Source organism: Hesperophylax consimilis, chromosome 18, assembly GCF_061612785.1.
Source record: "Hesperophylax consimilis isolate HC1 chromosome 18, BYU_Hcon_1.0, whole genome shotgun sequence".
In the NCBI taxonomy this organism is placed as follows: domain Eukaryota; kingdom Metazoa; phylum Arthropoda; class Insecta; order Trichoptera; family Limnephilidae; genus Hesperophylax; species Hesperophylax consimilis.
In genome coordinates this window covers 26,160,422-26,174,182 of record NC_142853.1, presented here as the reverse complement: position 1 = coordinate 26,174,182, position 13,761 = coordinate 26,160,422, and the positions used below count along the sequence as shown (strand labels likewise).

Here is a 13,761-nt window from a genome sequence, read left to right as displayed (position 1 = left end):
CCATCCATCTTAATTTCTGACCGTATTTCTCACATAAATTATATTGAATTATAACTCTGCATAAAAGTCATGTATAAGTCGAAAAAGTATGATTGTTTAAAATGGTATGAAGTGAGTAGGTAGGTACCCATCTACAAACAACGAAGGCAAAATATGACGAATAATAAGCAACAGGCAAGTAGGTAGGTGCGAGGTTTTAGTAGTTTTAGAATCTAGGATGTAAGAACCTATAATGATATGTTATGCTTTGTAATTAAGTTGGTACCCTTGTTGACGCACCACCACATTACCATAATTTAGGAAGGCTTAACAAATCATCATGCCAATTAGCTCATAGTCATTAACTAAATCGAAAACATGGTGACTAATGTCTATACGTTTGTTTCCTCTGTGTGCCACAGGGAAGGAGGAGTTTGCACCCGCCTCTATGACACATTCATATAGAAAAAATAATGTAATGAGTGTGAGACTTCAAATCAGAAGTATATAATATAATATCTGTCAATCAAAAAGAGATACAGTTTTATACATAGATAAACGAAAACTCATTATAACTTATGTACAAACCATATTCAATAAAACGCTATAGGAGTTACCAGAACAGCATGAGAAAAATATACACAAAATTGAATATGAGGTGTGAGAGATGTCATTAAATATCTGAAAATAATTCCAATTTTCTGACCCTTTCACTGACCACAACACTGAACAATCAGAACTTCCTGAAACGCATATCAAACGACACCCCTCAAAAACCCCTCGAAAATTCCTATAACAAATGTACAAGCCCTGAAAACTTTTGTTAACACTCATAAATCACCATTTCTAGTCTGGATGTAAACGAAAACTTTAATAATTTCAATGAATATTTTCAAAAAGCAATTATGTGATGTAAATTCAGACCGAAAGCCCATACAACAATACAACTTTACAACAGTAGACAAGCGGAAAAGTAATACCCCTGATTCGATAGCAAATTATACATTGGAATTAGACGAGTAATAAATCTAGAAACGTGGAAAACGATATCTTCCATTCAATCACAAATTTAATAATATTATGAATTTCAAAGAATACCAGCGATTCATTTACTGTGAATAGAAAGGAGTTTGGGAACGAAAAACTAATGAATCCGCATTTAACGATTATTTATTTTTGTTTAGAAAATTTTACCATCCACCATGATAGCTATAGATGCTAATATTAATAATATAATTTTCACTGAATCCAAGGCAACACATTTTTTTTTAATGAAGCAGGATGATCAGAAAAATTGCTATGAACTATCTTCAAGTTTCTATGTTTGCCCCCAGTTTTTCAAAAAAATTGCTATGAACTATCGGTTAGTTTCTATGTTTGCCGCCAGTTTTCCAAAAAAATGTGTATAGCGCAAAGTGAATTAATTTTGTATTTTTAGTCGCGGCGGAAAATGAATTTTGTTAATTTATTAAAAATATCTCTTCAAATTATTGGTATTCGAGTTAAAAACGGGATTGCAGGCCGTTGCATTGCAGACCAAAATTTTAGTACATTTCTAAAATATCGGAACACGTGTTCATGCCCTGCATTTATCTTAAATACAATGACGAAATGCGCAAATATTATGATTTTTATGAACGCGTGTTCCGACATCGTCATAATACATTCGAATTTTAATAGTTTATAAGGAAAACCTATCTATGTCAATGGCCTGCGATCCCGTTTTTAACCGGATTACGTATAATTTGAGGAGATTCTTAATAAACTTGCAATATAATACATGAAGATCAAATTGAAGACTAAATTGAATTTGAATTTATTAAAGCAAAAACAACGAAAGACCGAAATCATTAAAACTTAAGAGTTTGTCGTTGGGCATTTAAAAAAATATCTACCTAAGTAGATAGATAAAAAAAATATTGTTTTTTTATAAACCACAACACTAGGCTAAAGGTTATTAATAGGCGAAATACATTTAATTTAATTTTAATATCTTAAAGGAAATGGGAAGAACATTAAATTACGAAATTTTGAGAGATAAATAGAAATGAAAGAATAAAAAGCAAAGGAGAAATAAATTAAAGGGAATAAAATAAATGAGAGAAATGAAAGAAAAAAAGAGAAAAATACAGACGTGGAGTGTTTTATTATATGTATTGTAGAAGTTATCTAACCGCGGTATATAATGCCCTTTTAATACACAATGCGTTTTTGATAAGCGACGTATATTTGATATATTATGTCTCTACACAAATTATCCAATTATGGTTAGTAGTGATTATTAAAGTGTGGGTTTGCGCTAACCGAAGAAATATGCTACCCCATAGATTTAAACCTGAATTCCAGAAATTCTGAAACCAGAATTCTGAATTTGCCAGCCAATCCTGAGCAACACGAGAAGAAGACGTTTAAAATCATTAATGTAAACATTCACTTTGTGAAAATTAACTCCATGAAGGTAATTTCTAAAATTATTTATTCTAAAAGCTAGTAGAATTTATCAAAGAAACAAGAAATATTCGTCTGCTTTAGATTTTTCTTTATAGACTTCCTTTAGGAGGAGTTTTTTTTACAACTTGAAGATGTTCCTAGACATTAAACAGCCTTTGAAATATTTTCCGTTTCTTTCACGCTCGATTTTCAACGTGCTCCATTATTAATTCAAATGGAACTGATTGATCTTCATGAGAATTTCGATTTGAAGGCTAAATTTAAAGACGTTTCATTAGGTAAATTTTACGAAAAGTTATTTCCCGGAGTACGTATCCAAATCTTGGTAGTACACATTTTATCAAAAGAATAATGGACCAATTTGAAAGCACATCTCTGTGAACATTTTTTTCACGAGCGACTCATGTAAGTAGGGCGGGGTGGTACCGGGGTAAGTACCAGGTATGATACGACCCCTCACGGTGATTTAAGAGCCAACATAATATTGGTTTACGCGATGATATTTCAAGACTGAATACGTTTTCAGTACGTGCCTACGATATTCTGGTTTAACACTGAAAAATAAAAGTGTATTTTCTTCTTTAGGGGTGATTTATTGGAAGTCGTTTGAGTAACAATCGTCCTACAAACTCGCCTTGCATATCTGCCGATTTTTTAAACTTCTTGTCTAGTGTGAGATAGATGTGTACATTTTTTCTTTATCTTGTAATTCTTAGCGATTCTTTGGCCAACGAAGTGAGTGATGACTTATATTATAAAATATATTTTCTTTATTTAGTATAGTGATGTTTATTACAAATGTTATTGGATATTTCTAACACCAGACAAGGTTCATTCCCGTTTCATTACATTTAAAATAAAACATAGGTTTATTATAATTATAATAAATAAAAGAAAATAGCATTCTCTTAAACATGGAGGAATAATATATGTATTTCTCCAAGGTCTTGAAGTAACAGTAAGGGTACCAAAAAATTAAAGTGTGTAGCTAAGTAAATCCATGTAGTTGTTATCTTGTACTGGATGGATGAAAAAATAATTTAATTTTAATTTAAAAACTTTGGTTTGACTGAGGATTTGACCTTCCTATCTGAACTGGAACTGGCGTCGATAATTCTACTAACTACGCCAAATGCCGATCGGGTAGGACCGACTTATATTTCGTATATTAACAGCTATAATATAATCCGATATCGATGCTATCGGAGTGCACAAATAATACATTCCAACTTGTCCTATTTAAAATGATTTGCCTGTGCATAAATATGTTTATGAATAAAGTAACAAAAAGATGTCAGCGTAAACTAAAGCTAAAGATTAACCTACTATAAGAGAAGTTTTTGGAGATTAAGATTTTTTTTTAGAAATAATAAGTATTTCATTTGTCTTATAATTTTTTTACGTTAGTAAAGATTGTGTTGCAGATAAAATACATATTCGATCAAATAAATTTAATATTCTAATCTAATAATTATTTATCTGAGTGTGAATAATGGTCATTACCAACTCATTAGATAACTGAAAACGAAATGAAACGGTTGGTTTGCCAACCCTTGTAATTGTAAGAAAGACACTAATCTAGATTAAATAATGATTTCGGTGGCAATGTGGCAACACTCTGAATTTACTGTTGAGTTAGTGTTGGTACTTCGCTTCTATCGGCACAATCGGTACGTGCTGACGGCGAACGTAATAACGTGTTGTATAATCGATATTGCAGAATGTCAAGTTCGATCGTTCTGTTCACCGTTGAGTTGGGTACGAACTAATAATTGCAATAAAGGATAGTTGTCCTTATTTACCATTTTTAGGCATATATTTTATTTGAACACAATAAAAGAGTTATAATGCCAGCAGCCAGTGGGACTTTTACTGTAGGATAGTTATAAAACCTCCAACTTCTGACATTTCTGAAACATTCTGATACAAGTATCCTATACTATCCCCTCCTAGTGGCATGAGTTGTGAGGTTCGGTTTACTTTCATACGTTTTATTGGATTTTATCCATGATTATGCCATGCTACACTAGCGCCCTTGGCGGCCAGAGTTGCCTGCCAATACAAGTAAATACTGTCAATATTTAACTGGAGTTGGACGTATTATTAATATTCTAGGGTATTTGTACTTAGTCACACCGCAAATCGGGAATGGTGGAAAGAGGAAGGAAACGAGGAAGGGAGGAGGTAAAAAGAGTAAGTTAATTTGTTACAGAAACAGGGCGGAAACAAGTAGGTGCGTAAGGTTTTTTTCTTGTTGTATCAATGTGGCATAGGTCCAATTTATATTATAACTATGATAATTTGAGTGTCCCTAAATTAGTCAAGCAAAATTATTATTACACGGAGAAAAATGAGTGTTGCTAATTTATTAAAAATCTCTTCAAATTATTGGTGATCCGGTTAAAAATGGGATTGTAGGTCGTTTCCTAATAAACTTGTAGTAAATTCCTAATATATAGGAACACATGTTCATTCCACTGCATTTGCCTTGATAATTTAGTAAAATGACGAAATTAGGATTTTTACGAACATGTGATCCAACAACGTGATATTACATTCGTACTTTACTAAAAGTTTATCGGGATACCTATCAATTCATTCGTTAAGGGCTTGCAATCCCTTTTTAACCAGATTACCAATACTTTGAGGAGATTCTTAATAAATTAGCTATCCTCATTTTTCTCCGTATAGCACAAATGGGGTTAGACTGGACGGTAGAAAACGATTTAATTTTAAAGAGTGAAACAGACTTTTTTTTGTTTCGTGCAAATCTAATTTATGACAGTGGAACTATATCACCACAAATTCAGAAATGTCACGAGAAGGTAGTAATTGTGGAAGAGGAAGTAAAGGGAAACGAAAATTTTGAATTAATTTTTGTTGTAATTGTTTTGCAAAATCGAAATAATAATTTGAATACGTGAAGCTTGAATCCATAACTTTCATGTTAAATATCCCACCCCATTATTGTTAGTTAAATTTTATATGATGTTTCCGGCAGATAGTTCGGATTCAATGGCGCGAAATGAGCAATTTAAACATTGTAGTAATAAATTACGAGTGTTCAATAGTTTTGCTTTTCTGTTCAGCGATCTATGAAAAGCTATTCGTGTATAAAATAATTATTTTACCTATACTTTGTAAATTGGTAACTTTGAGCTGGAATATTACTGATTGAAAACAGATTATGGGCTCAAATAATAATAAAAAAATAATATGATAAATTAAACCTGACACAGGTTATTATTCTCCCCATTTAACATTTTTCCACTAAAACTCAGATTCTTTACACTGTTAACCTTATCTCTTCCACGGGTTTTCCAATAAGAGGTGTTATTTTGAATAGCCCGCTATTTCCGTAGATGTTACTTTTGAAGCTGTCATTTTAATTTTTTTGTGTTGAAAAATGCGAGAGGTGCCTAGGCACTAGTGCCTACAAAATAAAACTTTATAAACATTTAAAAAAAAGGTTTTTTTGGAAAAAAAAAAAAAATTCCAAAAATATTGTTACATTGAAAAATTTGGAAAAGCACATAAAAGTACAAACGAAGTATGATATTAAACCTGTTTTTTTTTAGGAAAACAGTTCAAATGTCTATTAAAATTCTCGGAATTCTTCATGTTTTGATTTTCATCAAACCATCGCCTCACATATTGTCCTTACACTCCTTTCTTTGTTCTAAGCGTCCCCCTTTTAATCTTTTTCATCATCAGCTTTGCATTCCTTGTGAATCTCACAATGAATGAATTTCCACACGTTAAATCAGGGTAGGCACCAGCACTCCACTGTGGGATGCAAGCTTCGCTTCTTTGGATTTTTTTTGCTAGCGCAATATATGTAAACTCATAATAATTTTTATTTTATTTAGTTTGTAACGATTGTACTGAAACCGGTTGGCGTTTTGTTGTAAATTTATGTTATTTTGCACTGCTTCATTATTTAATCCATACTTCGGAACTGGTTTTCTAATATTGTTTTGATGTAGGTAGGTACAACATCCGTTTATGAATATTGCTGAAGTAATATAAATATTACTACTAAGGAACTGTTTGTCTAATATTGTTTTGATGTAGGTAGGTACCGCATCCCTTTATGAATATTGCTGAAGTAATATAAACATTACTACTTTGGAACTGGTTGTCTAATATTGTTTTGATGTAGGTAGGTACCAATGCATTCAAACACACATCCCTTTATGAATATTGCTGAAGTAATATAAATATTATTCACGTATGAGACATTTACGAAATAAATAATGTACAATATACTTTAAGGGTCTCATAGAGACAACTTTAATTTGTCTTAGAGATGAAACAAAATGCGTTTCAAATCTACAACATTCCTCAAGCAACACACAGCCATATATCTGGGGATATTATCGCAACAGCAGCAGCGTTCTGAATTTGAAACACAATTTGTTTCGAGGAAGAAGCGTGGGCGGGAAAACGAAGAAAGGCGGGAAATTCCACGTCGGGCGTTTTTCCTGCTGAGTGAAAGTTAGGTTAGGTTAGGAAGTAACTCCCAACCGGGCTGTAGGTAGGATCGAATAAATGGGAGGTAGGTGCCTAAGTATCTGCCCGTGGATTTGTACGGTTGTCAAAATTAATGACACGAAATAAATTGCAGATATACCCGCTCCATCTCCGAGCGAAGAATTAAAGGCAAATGGGCCGGATAACCGTTTTCAGCTTAGAGAACGACGGCATTATAGCTTAGAGCGCCGGAATGGCCGTCCTACCAATAATAATTGATTTATAAATGATTTGAAATATCGTCGGCTAGCTAAAGCACCTCATGGTTTTACGATATTACTTTTATGGTATTTATAATACGTAATACAAAGGCTTCAACTTCGAACGAATTTGATAAACTATAACCGAAGAAATAAGAGCGAAATAATAACGAACAAAATAAATTCAAATATTTATGGGGTATTTCACAACGTTTTTGGTAGCGAACATAGTATAACTTATTTTAATAATTAAAATATAATAATTATACTAACATAGTATAAATTATTTTAATAATTAAAATATAATAATTATACTAACATAGTTAAACTTATTTTAATAATTAAAATATAATAATTATAACAACATAGTATAAATTATTTTAATAATTAAAATAATTATTATACTAACATAGTATAACTTATTTAAATAATTATACTATCATAGCCATTATTCATAGATTCGAGTACCTACAGAACACTATACTCAAACATTGTAAATAAATAAACACACATTGTCCTATGGATATGCTACCAAAATCCTATCAATAAGTCGTCAAAAGTACTATTCACAGGATAATGCATATTTTTTACTAACGATTTATTTATTTACAAATATTTTATTTCTATTCGTTACTTGAACCTATGAATAATGGCTATATTGGCTAAGTTAGTCGAGTTTTCTACATATCGATACTATTTATTATAATTGATAGTTATCGAGAGGATGGTGAAATATCACTTACTAGAAAAAAATGAACAGAATGATAAAATAAGAGAATGATTTTTACGAGATATCTAAAAAGATTTCTATGCGCCCGTAGCTACGAGTATATAAATCCATTTCAGAGAACATTCGATTCTCAAGGAATTAGATTTTTACCATTTATTTTAATCTTAGCCATTTTATTATTATTTATTATTTATTTATTTGTTTGTTACAAAAATATTACAGCATAGATTTTGACTGTCCAACTAGGAAGGTCTCCCGTTCTAGGACAGTCAAATTGACAGTGAACATACTTAATGGTGAAATCACCGATACAATTTACATGTTTTTCTTATAAACAAATACAGCAAAGGAGAGAATACAAATATACAGACGATTATACAACATAAAGATAACATAATGTAAGATAAATAAACCTAAATATACATAACATAACATTCTTAAGGCGATGCCATACGTAGTAATGCAAAATCATGTGTAAAAACAAAAGGTTTGAAAATTTGGTCGCCTAGAAATGTTTCAGAAGCTTTAATTAAATACTGCGAATAGAATACATCCTGGCCTTTGAAATAATCGTGTATTTTTTAGATAAGTCTTTTTGTAAGCCCAGAAAAAAATAATGTATAAGGCCTATGAAAACTGCTTTAAAGTTCAAAATCTCCTACTTACGAACCAATTTTCGGTTACGATTTTATTGTATAATGTGGAAAATTAAGTTATTTATAAAATAATCGAAAATTTTTTAAATATTTAGGGGAGATAGGGGAGGTTTGGGCAGTCGGGAGACATGGGCACCCCCCTCTAATTTCAATTCAACTATAGAATTTATTCTTTCCCTATTTTGGTAGTTTACTTTACCCACTGGCAACACTGTTCATCCACAGACAAACTGTCATTTCATTCAGTTGCCAAACCTACACGTTTAATAAGGTTAGGTGACAGTCAAAGTAAATATTTTGTTGTGATTTCGCAGTGAATAGACGAAGAACCAACGAAAGGTATGTATGTTTTATATTTTTTTTCCCATTGTATATTTGTTAACTTATAAATTAATCCGAAAGTCAGGTTAAAATATCTAACCAAAAAATTCCACAGGATTATTAAGTTAAGAAAATACGCAGAGGGAGCAATGGGCACTTATTTTGAGGGAGGTTTGGGCATGCCCAATGCTCCCACCTATAATGTAGAGTATATAATCATGTAGTTTATTATACGTTAACCGATTCCATTAAAATGTTTAATTTACTTAAATTACAGAAAGATGCCGTTCAAGTTTAAAAAAAAGGGTATGCGACGCGAAATTCCGAAAGACATTATATTATGTGCCATAGAAGAAGTGTCAAAAGGTGGAAAGGTAAAAACCACTGCTGATAAATATCAAATCCCTAGATCAAACTTACAAAGATACCTTAAACAAGGATATGTAAAGGATTGTTCATCCAGATTTATATCTTCACAAATTTTCACAGCTGAAGAAGAAGAAAAATTGGCGAAGTACATGATGGTTTCTTCTAAACTTAATTATGGATTGACAAAGCTACAAGCTCGTAAATTGGCCTATGACTATGCTTTAGCAATAAAGCAACCGTTTAAGATTATATAACTCTTTATGTTTGCTTTATATATTAGATATTGTATGCTTTATAGGTCATGCCCAAACCTCCCACAGGGGGTGCCTAAGCCTCCCTACCATGGGGAGCTTTGGGCACAACTGACATATTTCTGAAAGTTCTTTTGTAACTATGAGACTGATTATAATTTGGAGACTTTTATTTTTAATACATGTAGCCAAATGTATGGTGCAGTTAAAATTGGCAATACATTTTGATTTTTATTAAAAACTTGTTTTTTATTAATTATTTTGTGAAAAAGTGCCCATCCCTCCCCTACCTCCCTATGCCTGAACATCCACAAAATAAAATAAAAGGCACTTTTTGAGCATGTTTTTTTCTTGCATAGATCAAAACAGGCGGATGGTGTAAAGCGGGAATTTAAACCTTATCGCCATCTACGTAAGGGTTGTTATTGATAGCGGCTCAATTTAAAATACTACACGACGTAGTGCATCGCCTTAACATTAACGGTACAGAGCTGGTCAGTAGGTAATTAAAATAATATATTAATAGAAACGCGTGTACAACCATAGTGGGCGTTTTTTGTTATTTAACAAAACAGATTTATTACAAAATTAGTACCATTTTTTAAACAAAACTATGATATAGAAAAACTTATAAACAAAAGGAATTATATGCAAAAACACAATAATATATTGTGAGCCAATGAGATAACGTCCACTGCCACAGAGGTTAACCCTTAAATGCATACTGTTGCAAATCTGCAACATACCGTCCAAACCACCTTTAACTCTTTGGTGTATACTTAATGCATGCCGTTTTAGAATTATCAAGTTCACGGTAATATATTTTATCGAGTGGCATCACCTTTTTTTTCTTTCGCGAATGTCAAATGTCACTTTTTCTTTAACCAAGTGAAGATTCTCGAAAATTGGTTGGAGGTTAGAATTACAGTTTTGTTTTGCTGTTATTATTTTGATTTTCTTAGGTAAGTAGATACAATAATACAATACTTATATGTAATAACTCGTATTTTTCCGGTACACTTATTAGTTTTGAGAAATTTTTTTAGGTTTTTTATTTTTTTTTCATACGTAAATTGTTCATATTAATTTTTATTAAATACACGGTGTTGTAAATCTGCAACAATTTTTTTTTAATCAAATATCATTAAAAAATTACAAAAAAAAATTCTTTATATTTCCTTGCATATGCATGTAAATATCTACAAAATATATTTTTTCCAGAAAAATAAATAAATCATGCATTTAAAGGTTAAGAAATAAAATACTTTACATGTATGTATCTTACTAATACGTTGGGGTTGGTTGTAGATACTAAGTAATTAGCATTTATGCAGCAGCATATTGCAGCGCATTTTGAGAAAAATATCCATTTGAGAAAACTTTAATGAGCACGTCTCAGAACCAAAGGAGTAAAAGGAACTCAGAAAAACAAGGAGTGAAAAGCCACGGAGGAAGAATCCGCCGAGTGCACTCCAGTTAATTGTTTTTTACGACCAGGCATCTGCGCTCACAGTTTAATCACCGCATTTGTCACTTACCAACGACCTTACGATGTCAGAAATATTAATTTTCATGCGGTGTAGTGTGAATATGAATCACCAATCACAATAATTATAAAAGCTTCTACCTGGGCTATATTGTTAAGACCTACCATACAATTTTTTTAAATATTAATTTTTTTAATTTTATTTAATACATGTTACATTGTTTTGAAATTTACATAAAGTAGATCTAATGAATCACCATACTAGGCGGCTGCCTGTTTCATGGTGACCAATTGAGTGTAATTACTTTGTATGAAATATGAAATCTAGTGTAAACATATGAAATTATTAACTATAGATGAAGCTAAAATTTTGGAAAAATTGTAATAAAAAGTAGAAGATTGAAATTAGAAAGGAGAAAGAAGTAAATTAGCATTAGATTGTAAAAATGTACATAATTATATATATAATTTTTAATATGTGTGCATGCAAGCACACATGTGTATATAGCAGCAGACATACCTATATACATATAACAACACATGTATACATACACCCATATGACGCATCCTCACGCATATAAACAATATATACACCTCTATCTGAGTACTTGGAATAGGCTACTAACACTATAACAATCACACATCAAAAAATACAATTAATTGAAATTTCTGTACCGATTCACGATGAACTAACGAACTTTTCTATATATATTTACGATAATGTTCATACATTAAGGCGATGCACTACGTCGTGTAATATTTTAAATCGAGCCGTTATCAATAACACCCCTTATGTAGATGGCAATAAGGTTCAAATTCCCGCTTAACTTAAATTCCCGCTTTTGATGATGTAAGAAAAAAACATGGCCAAAAGTGCCTTTTTTATTTTGTGGATGTCCAGGCATAAATATTTAGTTTTTTTCCGATCCTTTAATAAATAACTTAATTTGCCACATTATACAATAAAATCATAACCGAAAACGGGTTCGTAAGTAGGATATTTTGAACTTTAAAGCAAATTTCATAGGCCTTATACATTAATTGTTTCTGGGCTTTTAAAAAAAGACTTATCTAAAAAATACTCGATTATTTCAAAGGCCAAGATGTATTCTACTCGCATTATTTAATTAAAGCATCTGAAATATATCTAGGCGACCAAATTTTCAAACCAAAAACACATGATTTTGCATTACTACTTAGTGCATCGCCTTAACGACAAAATACTCTTTACATGCTTCTATCAGCTTCCTTGCCATGGAGGTTTTAAAGCGTTGTGCTGCGTATAGACACGAGAAAAAAAGCGCGAGCCGAACCATGAATCACGGGAAAGGAACGAAGCAACCGCAAGCGGCAAGTATTATCACTGATATAACATGGAAAGGGTTAAAATTCCGACCACTGCGGATGGGATTATTTTGATTACAAATGACCTCCCCTATCACTCAAACTATTTTGGTTCATAGCTTACGGGACACTCTGTATAGGGCGCCAGATCAAATCAACAATAATCAGTGACATACAAGTGGATTCTTTATAATATGTTTCCTAATCGGAGGAATGCTTTTTGGAATGAGCACGGCCGAATCAAAAACTTCAGGAAATGTCTATGGATCAAGATGTGTTTTTTTTAAATACGCCACTGCTCGAGTGGTTCATCAACTCTGCCGGGTCAACCGGGCGTTGTGTTTCTGGTCCAGGATGTATGTTGTGAGATTGAGTAGGTACTGACCTGGCAGGATGCTGCTTGGTCGTGATCTGCGCGGCCAGCTGCCTGTTGGCAACCCGCTTCCTCTGAAGCCTCCCCTGCAGCTCGGAGATGCGCTGGTCGATGCTCGCCATTTCCGCTTGGCGAGCCGTCAGCGCCTCTCTCTGCTGGCTCAGCCGAGCGTTCTGCTGCTCGTTCAATTTGTTGCGGTACTGCAAGTAAAATACACTATTAATATTAGTATACTGCGTAAAATAACTAAATCAAAGGCCCAATACACAGTATCTATAGACTACCTAGGCGCGCGACGGATTTTGAAGTGTCACATGATCTAATCAGTGCCATCAAGCCGGGACAGTTTAAAATGGGGCCGATTGTCGCGGATTCTCGTTGTAACTGCTGATACAAATGTAACAAATGCTTTGACAGGTTTCCTAATAAACTATCAGTAAAACACGAATGTGTTATGGCGATAATGGAACACGTGTTCATAAAATTTCTAATAATTTTTAACAAACTCAGGTGCATGAACAATGGTTCCGATATATTAGGAAACGGCATGCTATAACGTTTTTAATAAACAAGCATTTCTCATTTTTCTACCTGCAATTTGGCGGTCGTGCGCCCAGGCCCGTACTCTATTTATCCTTGACAAAATCTCAACAGATAAACATCATAATACCTAATATTAAATCCATTCTACGTCCATCATTATTATAATACATCGTCGGTGGATTTCTTTATAGCTGGAAAGCTGTTTTGAATAGTGGGACGGATCCACTCGAAAGATTGGTGTATTTATGGTGACCGGATAAATCATCAAAATGATAATTCATCACATCTTTAAAAAGTTATATAAAGTCATTGAAAGTGATGAAACAAAAACTTTATTAACTGGGCTAAGTAGGTTAGGTTAAATTTTTTTTCATCGTTTTTAATGACTTTATAACACTTTTTAAAAGTGTGTTGAATAGTCACTGTGTTGAGTTAGCATGGAACCTTCGACCTATTTACCGACATACGTTTTACCTTCTAACGAATTTAAGTCTATATCTACAACCTTTATATTTTCTTCTAATT

At 32.5% G+C, this 13,761-nt stretch overlaps 1 protein-coding gene across 10 annotated transcripts in view; it reads right to left on the bottom strand.

The window, feature by feature from the left end:
* LOC149415566 (apoptosis-stimulating of p53 protein 2-like) overlaps window positions 1-13,761 on the bottom strand; it is a 693,728-nt gene that overhangs the window by 9,771 nt on the left and 670,196 nt on the right. For all 10 annotated transcript variants that reach the window (XM_089642762.1, XM_089642764.1, XM_089642763.1 and 7 more), the window contains one exon: window positions 12,706-12,893. In XM_089642762.1, coding sequence (XP_089498888.1) covers window positions 12,706-12,893 — 188 coding nt within the window. The remainder of the gene's footprint in view (window positions 1-12,705; window positions 12,894-13,761) is intronic.